Genomic DNA, 21,589 nt, shown 5'->3' with positions numbered 1-21,589 from the left:
CTGGATATTCGAAATGATCATAATTAAAACAGACGGACGCATTCAAAAATATCGACCACAACATTATTCGCCGATGCTGTAAGAACAATTTTGCCCTCATTAATTCTTAAATATGTATCATATTTTCGAATGCATCCGTCTGTTTTAATAGTCTATTCATTTTTATTCATATCTATTAATATACATTTCATTCTTACTTCAGCTCTGCCTTCACGCGATCGAGTGGCTCCTCTAATTTTCTGTAATTTATATATATGTATACATTATTTACAAGTATACATCCTTTTGACAAACTTATCTGTTTTTTATAAATCTTTGTAGATACAAGTATAAAAGTAGCTTTTGTCTGTATTTCATTTCGGAACTTCCTGTGAATAATGGATACCATGTCCCTCGTTTTTACCACACGGTAATGGCAACGTGTTTTCTTGTTAATAGATCTGGATCTTGCGGCATTCTGTAACTTGAGAAAAGTATATTAATATATTTTATCAGCAACTGCAGAAAGTGTTAAATTTTGTGCATTGTGTGTGTGTGTGTGTGTGTGTGTGTGTGTGTGTGTGTGTGTGTGTGTGTGTGTTTGTATGATAGACGATGATGTGTATACGTGTGTATTTGTGTATGTCTGTATTTGTGAAGCGTACCCGATGCAAGGTGAAGTGTTGTGTGTTACGTGCGGTTGTGTGTGTGTGTGTGTGTGTGTGTGTGTTATGTGCGTGTTGTGTATATGGATGTGTCATGTGTGTATATTAATATTAGTAGGCGTAAGGTTCTCATCCAGCATCCTGTTGATGTCCTCGATGTCGACGTCGATCATCCCTGATACGATAGTAGCTGTTGCTGTGCTCCTCCTCTACTTTACTAGATTTTCATCCAAAAACGTCGTTTGGTACCTCGATGACTTGCTAATGATGCGTTTTGGCCAATCTATATCTATATTTGTAAGTATAAGAATATATGTTAATATATTTTGTACATTAGAAGTATAGTAATGTTGTTTGCGTTCTATAATATGTGTATATACCCAGTGAAAACAACCTAATCAAAATGATACGAGCCATCATTTGGCTTATCACATTTCACCTTTTATTCTGTCAATAAGTGCCTGATGTCTCAGGAAATTCCGGATCCCAAAAACCTTTAAAAAGATTATGTAAATTCGCTTACTTTTGTAATTTACATTGTTTTGAAGTACACAATCGACTCCCAGGTAGAACAGAGGAAGTGAAGATAAACGACGATGTTTTGACGTCATTTCGATTAGGCTGTTTTCACTGAGTGCACATTAATAATTTGTCAAAATATTCAATCTTATAATTATATGATAAAAGAATAATCTCACGTTTTATGTTTTATGTTGATTCCATGTGTATCATGGTTGCAACAATGTATTTAGACGACTCCACATCGTCGTCTCCATCACTGTCCCTGTCATCCAGTAATGTATTTTCCCACAAAGGCATTCTATAACATTTCGCTTTGACTTCGTTTAATTTAACAAGAACGATCTCACTACTGATATTGCCACATTTATATATTCCAAAGGCTGAGGATACTATGTCGCCTATGTTATAAAAATTATCCACCTCTAAAAATCGTTTAACAGCCAAACGATATGACCTGTTGTCTGCGACAATATTTGAAACGATACAGATTGATCCATCGAACAAAATACAACAATTGTCTCGTACGTCAGTACTTAGGTATAGTCCATTAAATTGTATTTTACAATAATGAAGACCATTATTACGTGGCATTGATACACGAATGGATGACTCAATATTGAGATTAGGTTTAGACCCGTGAAGTTGTTGCTCTGTCATTCTATTAAAGAATTGTTGAAGAGGTAGATCTGGTTTTCTACAATACTTCCTAAAAATTGACATATTATTTTCGTACGGAAAAGCGGAAAAAGAATCTAAATTGCCAAGACGTCTAACGTCATTGACGAGATGCACAAGACAATGGACATTATAGCTATTAAAATTTGGACCATAAAGAGAGTTACAACGAAGAACAAATTTTTGCAACGCAAGTTCTGCAAACTTGAGATCCTTTCTCGATGGACACTTTGAGACCAAGACTCTTATAGCACAGTGTAAGAGTAAGAAGTGCTTGTACAATTGTTCATCCAATATACCATACAATACAACTGGCCCTGTATAGAGAAGAAATTGGCGAAACTCTGTTGCTTTATATTTCGAATATACATCTAGAGGTCTAGGTTGTCTTGCAAATTCTGTGGGACAATATTTTTTTAAAATATTTAAACGATTAGAAATTCTAGAAATAGATCTTCTCGAAAGCTTCGCCTCCCGTGAGTATTTTCCATGCACCCACGCAGTGCACAGTTTCTTCATAACACCTATATTCACAGAATGCATATATTCGAAAGGGACTTGCGAAACCATTCCCATTGGCAGTGCTGATAACGGGCTTCTGCCCTCTTTGTGATGATCTTCATCTATGCATAATGCATATTCTTCATCAGTGCGAAGAGGATGATCGACACCATTAAAGACACAGCGACCATCGCTTTGTGTGCCAGAAACTTTGCACTTTGAACAGGGATGAAAAGACATATGACCACGATGATTTAAAATAAAAGCTCGAGCTGGTGCATCAGCTATGAAACACCTTAACTTTATTGGTATTTTATTTCCACGAAAATGTATACCTCCATTGGACATAATTGCTTTACATCGGCAACGAATTTTTCGAAGAAAATATTGGGATCATGTGGCTTTTGTGCGCCTTTATAAATTCCTACAACTATTGGTTTCATATTTTGTACATTTGACACTCTGCATTGAATCGGCCAGATATGAATACTAGCCGATTTATCTAACGTACATCCATCTGTATTAAAATCGAGTTCCAATTCTCTAACAACTGCACCTACAAATAAGGAATTTGAGAGATTTTCAACAATTGCAGTATCAAGGTTAAAGTGAATGTATTCTCCTGGTTCGACATTACATACAACAACACGATGTCGTGGTGTATTTAGAAGAGTTCTAACATCTTTGGGCAAAGTAGACAAGCAGGAATGTGTTCTCAAAACCGACAATACACTGTTACCTTGGGAATGTGTCAGATTATTGTCAACAAAGCAAGACGCTAAATGTTCGGAAAAGGATGATTTTGATGAACTAGTAAAAAGTAAAGAGCATGCACGAGAATCATGTAAAGAGGTGGAAGAAGAGCAAGATACCGTATCATCTTCTACGTTAACGCAATTTTCTTCAAGATCAATATTATTATTATGTAAGACATTAATATTACTCGAAAAACTATAACCTCTTATTTCAACGGGTGAAGCAGGAATAATATCTTGCGATGTGGAATTATTACTTGACTGTATGCGTGCAACGTTACATATTGTTTGAGATTTTTGCGAACGTAAATTCTTTCTTACTTGAATCATAATCCTACTTCGTTGTCTCATAGACAACTTATGCAGCAACTTTCGCGAGGTGGATAATTTAAAATGAGGTTTCATATTTACGTATATTTCCTGTTGCAGAAACGCGAAAGATGTATAGTAGCCTCGAATCACAAGTCACAAATTCGTTGAGTGTAACTCACTGCAGTCACTGATGTTGAACTGATCCTTCTTCTTCTTCTTCTTGGTAGGAAATAACAGTTGAACTCCGAATGGCTACGTGCAGCATGCACGTTAAATTATTGTCTATAAAGTAAGAAGTTAAATCATGTTCGTGAAAGGATGATTCTGATAAAGAAGTACAAAATAAAGGAAATGTATACACAAAAAACGTAAAGAAGTGGAAGAAAAGCAAAAGATCTTTTATTATCATTCTCTATTTTACACAACACGTGTGATAAATGTCTCAATATCAACGTTAAAGGTATATTTAATATTAATTACACTCGAAGAACTACATCTTGCAACCAATGAAGCAGAAATATCTTGCAATGCGGAATTATTCAATTTTATATGTTATGCAAACATTTATAGTTACACGTGAAAGAATTTTGCAAGTGCAATTTTCCCCTTACTTTAATTATATAATCTTTACTTCGTTCTCTCGTGTACAATTTATGTAGCGACGTGAGGTGTAAAATAAAAATTAGGTTTTATATTTACGCACCTTCCCTATTGTACGGGCAAAATGTGATATCCTCGCAGCACAAATCACAAATTCGTCGAGTGTAACTTTATTGCTACCGCCACTGGTCACAGTTGAACTCGGAACAAGCGCCATAAGCAGTAACACGCCACACGCCACGTGTAACACACCGTGGAACTCAATATCCAATCACGAGGTCTTCCAATATGGCTCCACCAATCTGAGATCTCTCTTTTGGCGCCTAACCGAACTAATGGCAATCGCGATGTATCGGTTAGGCGCGAAAAGGGAGATCTCAGATTGGTGGCGCCATATTGGAGGACCTCGTGATTGGATATTGAGTTCCACGGTGTGTTACACGTGGCGTGTGGCGTGTTACTGCTTATGGCGCTTATTCCGAGTTCAACTGTGACCAGTGGCGGTAGCAATAAGTTACACTCGACGAATTTGTGATTTGTGCTGCGAGGATATCACATTTTGCCCGTACAATAGGGAAGGTGCGTAAATATAAAACCTAATTTTTATTTTACACCTCACGTCGCTACATAAATTGTACACGAGAGAACGAAGTAAGGATTATATAATTAAAGTAAGGGGAAAATTGCACTTGCAAAATTCTTTCACGTGTAACTGTAAATGTTTGCATGACATATAAAATCGAATAATTCCGCATTGCAAGATATTTCTGCTTCATTGGTTGCAAGATGTAGTTCTTCGAGTATAATTAATATTAAATATATCTTTAACGTTGAGACATTTATCACACGTGTTGTGTAAAATAGAGAATGATAATAAGATCTTTTGCTTTTCTTCCACTTTTTTACGTTTTTCGTGTATACATTTTTTTTATTTTGTACTTCTTTATCAGAATCATCCTTTCATGAACATGATTTAACCTCTTACTTATTTATAGACAATAATTTAACGTATATTTCCAATATAACAGTAGTATGTTGCATCGGTTCTAAAAACACATACTTCCCAGATAGCAAAATGTTAGCAGAATGCGCGCAGATTGGCAGCAAATTTGATCAAAATCCCACACCAAAACCATAGCCATCTGTGTCCGCATTAAGCTCGTGTTCTGTCGACAGAGCCTGCTGACAGGCAATGTAAGCAGATTGCCAACAGAAACCGCGCAGAGCCTGCATACATAACCTGGCAGCAGATTGGCAGCAAAAACCGAGCAGCGCCTGCGCGCTCGACCTGAGAACAGATTGGCAGCAAAAACCGAGCAGACTTTGTCCATACCCATACAGCAAAAAATATTTTTTAGGAAAGATTAAAATAATTCACAAAAATATTTTTTAAATGTTTCTATGTCCGCCAGATTATGTCAAAAAAATCATTGCAGCAATTTTGGTTGAGCCTTGCGTTGTATTGCTGACAAAGATATGTCTCGCGGATGTCATGATTTTGCTTCGCAGGAAGCCTGCTTATATCAGCCCTCAACTGAAATTTACTTACGAGTTAGTCTTACCATTATGCGCCGCTTAGTGGCGTCGTTGCCAACTATCACGGAAAGATGCGCTACCATGCATCTTTTTTAATTAAGAATATTTCATAATATTTCAAAAATATTTGAAAGAAGATTATAAAGCCAATAATAAATAAATTTAAAATATTTTTTAAATATTTTGGAACGAGATTATAAAACAATAAATATGTAGATTTAAATTAATATTTCAAAAATATATTTCAAATATTTAAGAAAATATTGTCTGGGTAATAAAGAAGAACATTTTTATAAATATTTTTAAAAGATTCTTAAAATATTCTTAAAAATGTATACCACAGAAGGTTTTTAAATCATTTTTAAATATTCCTAAAACAATTTTAAAATGTTTCTTGCAATATTTTTACAGAAATATTCAAAAATATTTTTTGAAAACATTTTGTGCTGTATGGGTAATCAGCTGTTTAAATGTCATGCATTAGCTCTTTAAATGATTCCTGACCTATACTGTTAATTAAGCGTTTTTTTTATGAGAAAGGAATGCAAATGTGAAATAATTTTAAAAATGGAAAATATATTATATATATTATAATACATGAAATACATATAAAACATTACAACTCAAGAGCTAATATTACAAAGTTTTAATGTATGTGTGTGTGTGTGTGTGTGTGTGTGTGTGTGTGTGTGTGTGTGTATGTGTGTGTCAAGATGTCTAGCTTAGTAAAGGATACTATAAAAGATATTGTACTAGAAACCAATTAGTGGAGAATATAATAAAGAAAATTTTACTGATTTTTAAATAATATTCTTAATTAACTACCTCTCATTAATTGGTTGTTATTACAATTGTTCTCTATAATATCCTTTACTGACCTACATATACTGGAATAATTTAATTTTTTTCCTATCTTTTTATTATTTTGTTTTTAACAAGATAATCTGATTTATAACAATTATTTCTGGTCTGCTAAATTTCTTACCTGTAATATTTTAAATATGATAGTGTTCTACACCACACACATACACATTGAAACTAATGTATGTAATATAATTATATAGCGCCATTCTAATCTATATATATAAAGACAAATGTCCTGACTGACTGACTCATCAACGCCCAGCCCAAACCCCTGAACCTAGAAACATGAAATTCGGGTAGTGTATTCCTCTCATGACGTAAGCACCCACTAAGAAGGGATTTTTAGAAATTCGACTCCTAACGGGGTGAAAAGAGGTAAAATGTGTTTTCACGGATTCCTCGACGGGCAACGCCGGCGCCGGACAGATAGTAATGTATAATATTATTGAGTTGTAAAATATTCGTTTTATACATTTCATGTATTGTAGTATATAAATAAAATATATGTATATGTTCTATTTTTGAAATTATATATATACATATGTATATTTATTCCACATCTGTATTCTTTTCTCATAAAAAGAAACGTTTAAATATACAGTATAGATCAGGGATAATTTTTAATGATGAGCTATAATAATGCGCGTCACTTCAACAGCTGATTATCGACAGGATCTGTTTGGTTTTTGCTGCCACTCTGTTCTCAAGTCATGCGCGCAGGCTTTGCTCGATCTTTGTTGTCAATCTGCTGCCAAGTATGTGTGCAGGCTCTGCGCGGTTTCTGCTGCCAATCTGCTCACATTGCCTGTCAGCAGGCTCTGTCGCATTTCTGGCTACAGTTTGACAACATCGTCTGATAGAGCAGTTTCCGCGTGCAATTTGTTGCCTTTCTGATACCAAAAATGTAATGCAGACTCTGCGTGGAATCTGCTGCTCAGGTTTGGCTATCTGGGAATGCCTCTAATTTCAAATCGGACCGCATAAATGTTTTCCTTAATTGAACATGTCGTAACCGATCTTTTTCTACTCGGATTTCACACTGTTGAGTCGTTTCCGCTGCCCTCAACTCTGAATTTCTTTTTCGATTTTCTTCAAGTCGAACTTCACGCTGTTGATTCGTTTCCGCAGCCCTTGCTTTAGCATGTCTTTTTCGATCTTCTTCGAATCGTACCTCACGCTGTTGAGTCGTTTCCGCTGCCCTCGACTCGGAATTTCTTTTTCGATTTTCTTCAAGTCGGGCTTCACGCTGTTGATTCGTTTCCGCAGTCCTTGCTTTAGCAAGTCTTTTTCTATCTGTTTCCAACCGTATTTCACGCTGTAGAGGGGTCTCTGCTTCTCTTAATAATTTAACTTTCTTAGATTTTAGACTGATTTGTCCAATAGATTTTTTCTTTTTCGGAGGCATTCTAAAATTATTTTTTTAAGATTTTGTTCTATATTTTATTCGTGATACTGTGGTAAATGATAACAGTACAAAATTACCTTTTTCAAAAAAGGTAAAAAAAGGCGCCAAGTACACGCGTGGTTGTTACCTCGAAAAAAACCAAGTGGTAGTATCATTAATTTTAAATTAAAAAAAATATAAAATCTATTCTAACCTAGGTGGTAGTAGCTTTAATTTTTTTAAACAAAATTATTATATTACAAAATTGTTACTTTATTCAATCCAAGTGATATCTACCTAAAAAAGCTTAAATAACAAGTGGTATCTATTTAAAAAAAATATGTGAAATCTTTTAATACTGCGCCAATTACAAAGAGAGAATATATATAGGTATATATATACATATACACCTTAACAAAATTATTATTATATCACAAAATTGCGTTACCAAACTCAACCTAAGTGATATGTTATTTCAAAAAAATATATGAAATCTTTAAATTACGCCAACTACAAAGAGAATATATATATTGCTTTGAAAAATAATTGTAGTGCAACTACTCTTAAAAAATAAAACAAAATTGTGTTACCTAACTTAACCCAAGTGGTATGTATCTTTGTATTCCTAATAAGGGTCTTTCTATCAACCCAAGTGGTAGTAGTTTTAATTCTTCTTGATAAAATTATAATATTACAAAGAATCATTTTAATCACAAAAAATTAAAGAGGTAACATTATAAAATAAAAATATTTAATTAAAATAAAATAAATAAATTTTTCTTGTAAAAAACTTGGCGCTGCTTTTTTAAAGTCAATCCAGACAAATTTGCATAGCGCATAAACATAAGCGTAAGAAATTGATTGGTTTATATATATGTGCAAAAGGAAATAGACCAATCCATCTCTTTATGCATTTGCTTATGCAAACTTGCATATGCACCTATGCAAGTTTGTCTGAATACACCTTAAAAAAGTATCACTTAGGTTGAGTTTGGTAACGCAATTTTGTGATATAATAATAATTTTGTTAAGGTGTATATGTATATATATACCTATATATATTCTCTCTTTGTAATTGGCGCAGTATTAAAAGATTTCACATATTTTTTTTAAATAGATACCACTTGTTATTTAAGTTTTTTTAGGTAGATATCACTTGGATTGAATAAAGTAACAATTTTGTAATATAATAATTTTGTTAAGAAAAATTAAAGCTACTATCACCTAGGTTAGAATAGATTATATATTTTTTTTAATTTAAAATTAATGATACTACCACTTGGTTTTTTTCGAGGTAACAACCACGCGTGTACTTGGCGCCTTTTTTTTACCGTTTTTGAAAAAGGTAATTTTGTACTGATATCATGCATTTTGTAGTGTTACGCATCCTCTTCTAACTATAGTCTTATAAAGAGTATATCTTACAAACAGTATGTACAGATTGTAAAGCTAAAGGTGTTACACACTATTATTTCTAAGAAAATAGATTTATTTTAAATAACATGTAGACATGATACAAAAAAAAACAAATTTATTCTTTATGTTTTTTTGTACTTTTAAGTACTCTGCATTTAAAAATAATTTACATTATTTTCATCCATTTGTATCATGTCTATTTGTTATTTTAAAAAATTTGGCAATTATACCGTTTAATAAAGCAAAGTTTCAGCTTTAAGAATCTGTGTTTTGAATTGCAATACGATGATTTTTAAGGAAGTTATGAGCAATCAAAGTCAAAATGCTCATTTCTTATTCAATCCACGATAAAAACTTTCAAAAGTAGAGATTTCAAGCTTTAAAATCCTTTTTTTAAATTTAAAATTTGTTCATTTTTAACAAAGTTACAGCTGCTTGAATTTTGCCTATTTTTAAAGATAAATTTAGTGTTCTTTTAAAATACCTGACACATTGAAGATAATGAAAGTGCTTCTAGCATGCTCGGATTTTAGATTTCGAATATGCAACAAAATCAATATGTGAGTATTTCTTCAGAAAAATGCATCAACATTGGTTAGCGCTTAAACGTTAAATTTTATTTTCCTGCGTTAAAAACTAAAGCTACGATTTATTTAAACATTATTGGTGCAATAACTAGGTAAAACATCAATTTAAACATACATGTGTAGTTTAGACAGGATATAAATCCAGGTCAGAATTACAAATTTCTTGAATGTACCAGCATTTAATTATACAGTAAATAATATATTTATTTACAGTTACAATAGATTATACATATTAAATAAAACTTGATTTGGTAAGTATGAAGTAAATAACAGCAATATAATAGTTTTATTAAATGTTTATTTAGCAATTATGTTTTCATGTATGTATAAGAAACGTAGCATATTCACATATTCACTTTGTATGTGTGTGTTCATATGTGTATGGTCAGAGGTACGAATATATAATACTGGTTATATTACGGGTTATATTACTGCTTAAAAATACGGCTTAAAAATAATTATGTTACTGTCTCGGTCTTCTGCCTCGTCTACCCCAATGGTAGTTAGCTGACGACATCTTTCTTCTTGTCGTCGTATCTCCGCGGCTCTGCCTCTTGGTCTTCGAACTGTAAATATGCTCATGTACCATAGCGTTTGGTCCAAAGCGTTTGGTCTGCACTATGCGATCGTGTTCTTCTCTATTTTAAAAAAGGTAATTTTGTACGGATATCACGCCTTTTTGTAGTATTACGCATTTTATAAACAGTATGTACAAGGTGTTATTTCGAGGTATAATACTACCACTTTGTTTTTTTTTCGAGTATTATTGACAATGCGATCAAGTGCGATTTTTTGCGCATTTTTATTACAGACGTTCTTCATTACATTAACATAACAAAGTCTATACTTTCAAGGTACATGATGATCGTTTTAGAATGGTGTCTACCTGTGAGATCTTTAAGGATTATGCGCAGTGTTCAAGCTCCCGCACGGAGCACATTAAGCTAAATTAGTCTTCGTTATTTTATTTTTATCTTGCAAATTGTCTTTATTTGTTCTCTCTCTCGCGAGCTTACCGATTATTAATATCGAGTCGCCGCAAGCGCTTGGACACTTCGATAAGATTAAAGCAATCACAGACAGAGGCATTCCGGTAAACGAAACGCCGAGAACACCCCAATAGATACAGAGGCTAATACTTCTTTTCTTTTTTTTTTAAGGATTTCTAATGATATCCGTACCGCGCGTAGGGCGTTCCCGTCGTTGCGAAACCGTTTCACGACTCGGAGGCTGCAAATGTAGCGAGTCGAGTTTGTAACGCAAGCTCCGTGTCCCAATTCGTTCTAGATGCGCTCCTCTCTACCTAATGTAATACATTACTCGCGTAAAGTATCGCGCAATTGTAATTGTACGTTATAATAAATGTAGTACAAATAGAGAATATACCGCGCGCGCGTGATGTAAAATTGTAAGAGTAGACCTAAAAGGTAGTAAAATCGTAAAACGTAAATATCGTAGAAAAATTTCGCGAAAAAGCAAAGGCTCGTTCCAAAACAATAGCGGAAGGCTTATGAAATAGAATAAAAAGAAAAAATGATAAAAAATTTCCTCATACACATTCTCCGTTAAGCTCTGATATTTGTATGATTCTTCGTCCTTATGTTAGTTCGTCTATCGATTATCTGTCAGTAAGAAAGCATTTATACTTCTAGTAGACCGTCGTGTTATAGTTCTGAAGGCACTGTTCAAAAGTTTATTACATTTCTTGGAATAACGGGTCTTCGCAAAACACCTCTTCGAATGGTGCGACAAGGAGAGTCGTTATAAACATCGACATGACCATTGCACACGCCTCCTTCGGTCTATATCACAAAATTCAAAATAGAGTAGTCTCAACTTGACAGCCTGTGCCACAATGCCAATGCCGTATTTGTCGGGTCTGTGATCGGTTAGGAATTATCGTGAGCTAGCAAAAATCGATGGTCAGAATTCAGGCTTATGATACGCAATGGCCGGTGCATTTCCATTAATTATGTCATATCAATATCGTATCATTATATTACACAAACGCTTATTAATTTAGAGGCACATTGCTAAGGGTCTCGGTTTTTTTTCTTTTCAAGTTGCTCCCTACATTAATGAACTTATGACAATTAGCTAATTACGATTATTCAATACGACAGCGATTTGGCATACGATATTGAAAATTGTACAAAGATTCGGAAGATGCAATAGTATTTGAAAATATTGTTTTGTGCATATATATATATAGAAGAGAGAAGTGTGTGTGACGAACGAACGGTGGATATCTTTCTTGAAAAGAACATCAATGTGTGTCAAGGTAGTTTAAAGACAATATTTGAGCTCGGAATTTCTTAAAATTAAGCGTAAAAAAATGTCATGTGCATAAAAATAATAAGACAACTCTCTACAGATGTTATAACGATCCTGCTATCGGATTTCCTTATCTAAGCAGAAAAACTTTGGCTACTGCTACACGCTATTTGTACTTCGGCGAAAAAGAGCCGATTTTACGATTCGGTGATACGATAATCATTGAATCATTTACGATACGATAATCAGTGATATATTCTCATGAATCTGTGGGTCCGGGTCATGAATCATGGTACCAGCCTGGATCCGGCCAATCAAATCATGTGATTCCGTAGAGTCTAGACACAGACATTTCTCTTCCGCATCCGTACAGATGAGCCACTAAGATAGATCACGAAAAGTACGGAGTGGGCGTTAGAGGTGGGATTACTCTCTCGGAATCAGGCACTGCCTGGAACAGCACGGGTGATCTCTGATCCACTGTCGTGAACTGCATGATACTAGCTATGTTACCACATCGATAACAATAATTTGGGGCTGACCACACTGTGACGAGTTTGTCATTAAACATGTACCTATAACCTGCACGATAAAAATATGCGTCATCAATACATACTTCTGAGATATTTAAAAAAATCTGCGACAGAAATATTTGAGCAAAGACATACCTTCCTGAACTAATTGGTGCGCCCTACAGATGAGTTTAAGATCATTCACTTCCATAAACATGTAAGTCACTTTGCTGCCAAACAGCCAGCCTGCACCACGCGGACTTACTGTCCATGTTTCTACATCTTCTGGATCGGACCAGACCAAATCACAGAAAGCACCTGTAATATGGCAATTAAGCAACGACATTTTATTATTATTGTACAATAACAGTAAATATCCAGTCATGTAACTTTTATTATTATGTAACTTTTGCAATGACATATCACTTTATACAATTAATACCTTTGTGTGGAATCTCTTGATTCCTTTCAATCGTTCTAATTTGATCTAGTGTTCTAATAGCTGGAGACAATCCACCGTGTACACAAAGAACCTGTTCATCAATTAACTAAAACAGAATTTTATTCGAGCGTAATCAAAAGTGAAGTTACAATTTTTAAAAAAATATTTATACAAATACTCACGGCAGCAACTGTGAGCAAGTCAAATACCCTACAACAGTACTTCCACGCATTAGCATTGCCGTACTTGTTTTGGCATTCATCTAGAACAGAAAATGAAGAGACCAATTACCGTAAAATCCACATAAATGTGCGTGATTTGTCTAGATTCGTGATTACCGCGTAGTAACGTTATCCTGTCGGACCATTTAGCTTTAAGTGTGAGCGGACGAGTAAACGTTTCTAAGCTATAGTAGCCCTGATCGACAAAATCTCCCAGAAATATGTAATTTGTATCTGGCACGGGGCCACCGTTACGAAACAGTTCCTCTAAATCATAGAACTGTAATGAACAATCTGATGTATATTAATATCACGATTGTGTACAAATAACTATACAGCTACAAAACATTAAAATCGAAAAGTTGTGAGGCAATAGATAATGGAAGACTAATATTGTTGCGACGCTAATTCGGAAGATTAAAATCCGCTAAAACTTTACGTCGATCCCGTAGCGGTGAACAAGGATGCTCCGACTTTGAAGTTAGTACAACATTCATCGCACGATACTGTTATAATTGCAAATCGGAAACGTACCTCGAGTCCAGCTCTTCTGCGATCAACGAAGTCGGGATCGAACGTGTCAGTCGTCACTTTCTGCCAAGCGTAGAGAACCTTCTTTTCCGGCAGCGGTGGTAACACGATGTAGGGATACGAAATCTCCAGATAAGCACGAAGCAATTCAAATTCAGTATATCGCCGGCACGATTACGGTGTTACTGTCGTTTCGCGTACGCGCGTATGCGCGCGTTGTCGCACCTTACCTCGCGACAGCGTGCGGCTCGTGCAAACGTTAACGCGCGGCCGCAATCGCGCGGCAGAAACGACTCTTTGACTCCTGTGAACTCCTGTGAACAGGCTCCTTGATCTCAGTATCAGCTCCCTGCCGTCCCTGCCGTCAATATATATAGGGTAACCTGTATGTAAACACTCACGTAAACGTAGTAAAGTAAACAGTAAATCAATAAAATAAGTAACAGTAATATATAGAATAAGATAATTATAGGATAATTACATAAAACAATTACCTTGAATTAATCGTCGCGTCGCGTAAAGAGTCACGGTCGGTCTCACTCCGCGCGTACTACCGTATCTCTCGAAGATAGGTTAACTGATGTGTGACAGCGCGCTAAACGCACTATCTGCACTCGCGCAGTACACATACGTATATACATATGTACATATCGAAACTGGCGATACTAGCACCGCCCTGGTGTCGAAAAAGTGAAAAGGACGCGACTCCAGCCAATGAAATGATGGCATGGCACATGACATGAGAGCGTTAGTAGAAGTATCTTAAAATAAAATTTTCACATTTCGACTTTGCGTCGCAATATCTCCGCTCGTAGAGCACGTAGCGGAAATATTATAAGAGAAACTCCCCCTAATTCGACCCCAAGCTATCGATCAAGCCTACTTAGAACTTGATCCGTTCACTCGTTATCGAGATCTCAACATCTCGAGTACTCGCAACCCGTCGCGTCGCGTAAAAGAGTCACGGTCGGTCTCGCTCCGCGTGTACTTGGCGCGAGACACTACCGTGTCTCTTGAATCTCCGCTCGTAGAGCACGTAGCGGAAATATTATAAGAGAAACCCCCCCCCCTAATTCGACCCCAAGCTATCGATCAAGCCTACTTAGAACTTGATCAGTTCACTCGTTATCGAGATCTCAACATCTCGAGTACTCGCAACCCGTCGCGTCGCGTAAAAGAGTCACGGTCGGTCTCGCTCCGCGTGTACTTGGCGCGAGACACTACCGTGTCTCTTGAATACGTAATGCTTTACGCACTTAAGATTACGTACCGGAAATTCTCACGATAGTTAACATGTTATCAACTTTTTATATCTCAGTTCCAAATTTACTAAATTATTTTTGTAATAATCATCATAAAATTGTAAATGTCGAAATTTGATTAATATTTTAATGATTATTTAAATCTGAGCTACCTTAACAGTACAGTGAAATAAGTTAAGTAGAAAAATGTTAGAGACGGATATGTTATCAAGAAAGTAGTTACCATATGGATGAAAATGAAAAAATATATATAACAAATTTTTATGTGATTTGAGAGATCAATAGACAATTCATATTTTTACTTAACTTAGCCATGAAATCGAAGAAGAATAAATATTTTAAGAGAACAATAATGCGAAATATACACAATTTTGTAATAAATTAAATGTACATGCGGGCAAAAATATATAATAAGCAAATAATGCATTTGCCACTTCAATTACACAGCCACACAAAAAAAAATTATTTTTTGACCTGGGGGTCAGACCATGTTTATTATATGTTTTTGGGGTCGCTGAAACCGAATCCGAAGTCCATTTTACCCCATCACGTCAGGTTTTTGACATAATCTCAAAAAGTCTTCACAGCCACACAAATATAAAAAATAATTCTGGCCTGGGGGTCAGGCTATTTTTACTATATGTTTTTGGGGTCGCTGAAACCGAATCCGAAGTCCATTTCACCCCATCACAGCAGTGTCTCGCCTGTGTCTGCATCCAGGGCACCTCCACGCGGTGACGGCGGGCAACGGAGCAATTCCGTTATCCGGCTGAGTCCCTGGATTACGGCGTTGATGCCGTCATGGCAGGCACAGGTGGAAAACGTTTAACGAGACAGGGATTCGGATACCCAGAATCGGCGGCTGGTCAGGGTGAGAAAGCGGGCCCGCAGGCGTCGTCATCATGCGACCGCAGCTCTACATTGGTTATGGTGACTTGGCTAATGTAGAGTTGAATACTACAAGAAAAAAGGGCGAAGTCGTCTCACAATCACATAACTGTGATTCAGATCATAACGTCTTTTGTTATATTTGTTCCAAGTTTGAAATAAGCTCTTTGCGGAAAAACATCGATGACGATATTCGTGAAACTTTCAAGGAAATTTTTGGTTTGAAAATGGATAAGCTGGGGATAAACAAGTGGGTTCCTGACATCATCTGCAATAGTTGGATGGGGTGAAATGGACTTCGGATTCGGTTTCAGCGACCCCAAAAACATATAGTAAAAATAGCCTGACCCCCAGGCCAGAATTATTTTTTATATTTGTGTGGCTGTGAAGACTTTTTGAGATTATGTCAAAAACCTGACGTGATGGGGTAAAATGGACTTCGGATTCGGTTTCAGCGACCCCAAAAACATATAATAAACATGGTCTGACCCCCAGGTCAGAAAATAATTTTTTTTTGTGTGGCTGTGTCAGTACGTTGATGAAGTGTTGTTTCGCTTCATCTATTCAATAAAAGAACAATATGTATATTGACTGAGATGCATATATTGACGCAGAGTATGAAATCCGCGGAAACTTTTCCCTTAAATATCACATATAAATTTCATATCCCGAGATAACGCTCATGATAGACGACCTTCGTGAATAATTCCACTATATTCTCGCCGTTCAGAAAAATTATTCAAGTTTAAGATGACGGTATTATGGACGGCGACGAATAATGCATGAATTAATTTTGGAAATCGTACATCCTCACAGGATTAGCTATTAAAGCAAATTTAATTGTAAAATAGGGAATAACTAACATTTTTTGCAGCAAAAGCAGTATTTTTTGCAGCAAGACCTACAATTTAGCAACAGCAGCAAAAGTTTAACAAAAAGTTATTTTATCAAAAGGTAAGCTTTTTTTCTGTGCAAAATCTGATGAATTTCATGCATTCTTCTGAAATCTTTCTTCCTTAATATATTACATATTTTCACACATTCATATACCTACAATATATATTCATTTATAATTTCCTTTAACGTTTGCCAGTCTTAATTCAAACAAGAGTATAGCACAATTAAAAACCGCACGTGTTTTTCATTGCCCCAACCTGGGGACCCTCTCTAAATATAGAGAGCTAGGCAAGCAATATACTCTCGGTGGGTTGCCATCTGACATCCGAGAGGTGGCGATCGAAATCTGACAAAACCGTCTTGGTCGGATTTGAACTCGGTTCTCCGGCTCACTAGACCAGCGCACATCTCTCTGCGCCACGATTGCCCCCCTCTCTTGTCTCAATACCAGGATGATAAGTGCACGCTTCTACTGCTTCTAACTGCTTGTCGTATTCAGTTCATAATCACATGAGTGTTATCATCGCTCTGTTATCTCATTTAAGCTAGCATCTATTGGTTTATTGAGAGATAAATTTACATGTGTTTAATGTTGGCCAAGTTTCGCTTCGTGCATGAACGTGGAGGGGATTCGCGAAACGACTTAGGCGCTCATAGCGATCAGTTTGGAAAGTTGGGCTGAAACACGCTAATAAATTCGAAAAATGGAAAATAAACAATTAAAAAGAAAAGCAAAATTATATTGTTGCGTAGTAAATTGTAAAAATAATTCTTGTGATACTCCAGATAAATTATTTTACTGTTTTCCAACATCTAATGTACATTATCCACATAAAGTACAAAGACGTGAAACATGGTTAAGAGCTATAAAAAAGTTAAGGTAAATACATTTTACTATAGTAAATAAAAATTCAAAAGTTGCAAAAAATATCCATAATAGAGCTTATTTATTTGTTTTAATAATTTTCGTTTTTTAAGGTGCATGTCCACCTGCGAGTAAAAACTCTCGAGAGTAGCTCTCGAGAGTGATTTTCGCAAATGGAGAGTACCTTTAGGTACTCTCAGGAGTATGTCCATGTTTTCCTGCATCTCTGACAGTCGATCAAGAATGTCAAGTACAAATTATGTGTGAGAAATTAGACTCTGAAAGATCAAGTATACATGTATTCATATGTAATCGATATATTTATAGTGACAGTACAAAGTGTTCTGTAGAAACACAAACATGTTGCCCAGAAGAGCCAAAAATAATATACAATAAAAAAAAATAAGGCTGAAAAAAGTTGTGGAAATCACGTTTCATATGTAGATAAAAGTATTGGAACACCTGGTTTGTTAAAATGTGAAAATGGTTTTCATGGTCTAAACAGTATAAAAACTGACAGGGAAATGCTTGATCTTGCAGGAGTAACATTAGCAAATTTTTCATTACTGTTAAAAATTATTATTACGAATGAACAATATAATAATAAAAAAAATGACGACCTTGAAACATATTGCCTGGAATTATTAAGTTTCAAGGTTCCCATATTCGGGAGATTTGTTGACGATATATTTGCAATTATCCCACGTGATAGAATAAATGACACGCTTGAGGCTTTTAATAGTTACCACCCGCGCCTGAATTTTACATGCGAAACTGAGACAGATCTCTCGATCAACTTCTTAGATGTGACTGTTATTCGGGATGGTGAAAATCTGTTAACAAATTGGTACAGAAAACCCACCTTCTCAGGGCGATATATTAATTTTTATTCAAGCCACCCAATTAACTACAAAGTTAACGTTATTTCTAATTTGGTTGACCGAGCTATTTTATTGTCCGACGAACGCTTCCATGAGAATAATATTCGTGTTGTTAAAGAGATTCTTACTGATAATTGTTATCCGGCATATTTTTATAATAAATATATAAAACGACGATTAATGCTTATAAAGAACCGCGATTCGGGAAATGACAAAGTTCATACTTTGCGACATCCTGTCACCATTCCTTACATAAAGAATTGTAGCGAGAGTATTAGCAAGGCTCTGAGGAACAAGGAATTCGACGTGGTCTATACGGTTCCTAAAAAACTCGATCGTATTATTAATAGAGGCAAAGATAGGCTCGAAAGCGCTAAACGTATGGAAATCGTATACGAGATCGATTGTCTTAATTGTGACGCATGTTACATCGGACAGACCAAAAGAAACTTGGCGACTAGAATCAAAGAACATCGTGCTGATATTAAAAAGCATCCCAGTAATCATTCTGTGGTCAGCAAACACAAGACCTCTTGCAATCACGAATTTAATTGGACTAGTCCCAAAGTTCTACATAGCGAGAAACAATTTAAAAAGAGAGAGATAGCCGAAATGGTGTTTATTAAGAAAAACAATAACACTATTAATTTACAAAAGGACACCGATAACCTTCCTGTTATTTATGACAAAATAATAAACTTAATGTGAGCGCTTTCGGATACCTCTGCCTTGTTTCTCACTCAGTCGTCCGTCGTCACCTACAGTGAACACACCATCGAGTTTCACGTTTGTTAATATGACTCGCATATCTTTTATCACCTTTGACACGCAAAACATGTAAGCGTTGCTAATTTATTCCTGAGTTTACTCTTCGTACGTCATTTTAGTTTGTTAATTTATTATTTTACTTTTTTTTTATATTTTAGTTCGCAGACTCATTGCTGCCACATGGTGTTTAATGAAGTGGTTTGCGAGCGTTAATTTATTGTACGCACTTGAGAATGACCGGAATCACGGTCGAAACGCGTTGTGCTGTTTAAATAAATATTAGCCAGTTTGGTCGCAGCAAAGGATTTTTGTAATAAAAAAAAAGTTAATGAAGAAAATAGATTACTCATATTTCTGTTTAAGATGAAATGTGGATTAAGTTTTTCTGCTTTAAGTGTGCTATTTAATATAAATAGAACAACAGCAACAAGAATTTTTTATTCTGTGCTCCAGCATTTAAGCACAGCTTGTAAAAATTTTATTACATAGCCTAGTCGACACGTCGTAGATGAAACTATGTCCCAATGTTTCAAAGAAAATTACTCTAAATGTAGAGTTATTATTGACTGCACAGAGTTCTTGGTCGAGACACCGTCTTCTATTGAACATCGAGTGCTCTTTTACTCTCAATATAAAAAAGGATACAGAATAAATATTTTAGTTGGTTGTACTCCATCAGGGTTTATTTCTTTTAGATCAAAATGTTTTGGTGGGCGTGCAACAGATTCACAAATAACAATAGCATCAGGAATATTAAATTTACTTGAAGAAAATGATCAGATTCTTGCAGACAAAGGATTTCCTCAAGTTAAAAACAAATTAGATGAAAATGGAAAAAATGTTTTACTAGTTATGCCTCCTTTTTTGAAAAATGGAACCTTCTCAGAAGAGGAAGTAGAAGAAACTTATAAAGTGGCTAGTATACGTATTCACATAGAGCGTATAATGCAACGTCTTCAAACGTATCATATTTTAGATAAATTCAGCCTAAATATGCTACCATATTGTGACAAAATCATTACCACATATGCTGTGTGTTGGTGAATCTACAGCCGCCAATCATAGCAGATAATGATAACGATTAATATATTGTGAACATTCAAACTTTAAATATAAATCAACATTATTCGTAAAACATATTATTTTTTGATTAAGAAAATCTCTTACATTATGCATATTTTTTTATTTTTATATGTTAGATTATTATTATGAGTTATAACATTAGAATGTATTAGAACTAAATAATTTTTCTCTTGTTTTTTTCTTACGTAACTTAATACATAAAATATAATTCAGTATTAATATTTTTATTTAAGATTTAAAAACTTAATAATATAAGCGTTATTGAAATTTATAACTTTTTAAAAACAATGTTACTTAAAATAATTTAAACAACAAAAACTTTTTATTATAAATTATCACATTAGACGTTTTATATATATATGCAAGAATTATATAATACATTTAAGTAATATTGAAAATAAAAATTCTGTATTTTAGGAATTACTTGTTGCAGGAATATCTCATCCCTCCCCGCCCCAGGGGGCGGGCGGGTGGTCGGGGATCACCACCCGCTCGCACGCCGCCTAACAGTGGCACCCCTGGGCAAGGGGGGGGGGTGGTGGATGGACTGGTGCATCCATCCACCACAAATTAGCTTCGGTTATGGGGTTTGCCGAGATGGCAGGACGCGGGGAGGCCCATGGTTGAGATCTTGTTTGTCCCGGGGCCTCCCTGCATAGCGTCGATAGGGTACCCCGGGGGAGTTTTAGCGGGTGCAACTCCCGCATAACCGCCCTCCTTGCCCCGGAGGAGGGGGTATCCAGCGATTTCTCCCTCGTAAAAAAAAAAAAAAAAGGAATATCTCATCCCTTAATACTGTTGCTAAACAGCTATCCTTTCTAGACCATACATATAAATCACACATATGTAGCCCTGTTACATACATTTGAATCTGACATTGAGTGTAGTACGAATGAGAAGCTTTAAATTTATCATATTATTTTCATCTAAGTATAAATAAGATACATTAAATGTATTTTTTGTTATATCAAAAATTGGCTTATTACTACAAGATAAAGGACATTTTATTTCTAAAATTTTTAAATTATTCACATCAATCACAATACCATCAACACTTGCACAAAGCCATGGTTAAAGTGGATTTACAAATACACCTACTATTTGAACATTTTTATTGTATTTATTAATATATAATCACATATAGCTTTTTTTTCATTTTTCTTTCCATA

At 35.3% G+C, this 21,589-nt stretch overlaps 2 protein-coding genes and 1 pseudogene across 2 annotated transcripts; 1 reads left to right on the top strand and 2 right to left on the bottom strand.

Moving 5' to 3' along the window:
- Positions 1-301: 301 nt before the first annotated feature.
- Positions 302-3,687, bottom strand: LOC139779150 (uncharacterized; annotated as a pseudogene).
- Positions 3,688-10,579: 6,892 nt separating this feature from the next.
- LOC139779161 (serine/threonine-protein phosphatase 6 catalytic subunit-like) lies at positions 10,580-17,912 on the bottom strand. The gene is made up of 8 exons (XM_071717420.1): positions 17,873-17,912; positions 14,007-14,110; positions 13,780-13,902; positions 13,363-13,525; positions 13,207-13,286; positions 13,025-13,130; positions 12,739-12,900; positions 10,580-12,652 (listed from the first exon to the last, which is right to left on the bottom strand). Exons 1-8 carry the CDS (start codon positions 17,910-17,912, stop codon positions 12,462-12,464), a joined length of 969 nt encoding a protein of 322 aa, XP_071573521.1. The 3' UTR covers positions 10,580-12,461.
- An 837-nt stretch (positions 17,913-18,749) lies between these two features.
- LOC139779160 (uncharacterized) lies at positions 18,750-19,277 on the top strand. Its single transcript, XM_071717419.1, has one exon. The coding sequence runs from the start codon at positions 18,750-18,752 to the stop codon at positions 19,275-19,277; it is 528 nt and encodes a 175-aa protein (XP_071573520.1).
- The last annotated feature ends 2,312 nt before the right edge of the window (positions 19,278-21,589 follow it).

Source organism: Temnothorax nylanderi, unplaced genomic scaffold (assembly GCF_030848795.1).
Source record: "Temnothorax nylanderi isolate EJ_2023f unplaced genomic scaffold, tnyl_v1.0 TNYL_tig0212_pilon, whole genome shotgun sequence".
NCBI lineage: Eukaryota > Metazoa > Arthropoda > Insecta > Hymenoptera > Formicidae > Temnothorax > Temnothorax nylanderi.
Note: the sequence above shows the minus strand (reverse complement) of the source record. Positions and strands in the feature narration are given on the sequence as shown.

Bases quoted from the DNA above. Each gene is read 5' to 3' on its own strand.
- LOC139779161 (XM_071717420.1), bottom strand. From the start codon at position 17,912: ATGCAGGAAAACATGGACATACTCCTGAGAGTACCTAAAG. The intron at 12,901-13,024 runs GTATTAATTGTA...GCCATATTACAG, and splicing joins TCAAGAGATTCCACACAAAG to GTGCTTTCTGTGATTTGGTC. The intron at 12,653-12,738 runs GTATGTCTTTGC...TTTATCGTGCAG, and splicing joins GCACCAATTAGTTCAGGAAG to GTTATAGGTACATGTTTAAT.
- LOC139779160 (XM_071717419.1), top strand. From the start codon at position 18,750: ATGCTTATAAAGAACCGCGATTCGGGAAATGACAAAGTTCATACTTTG.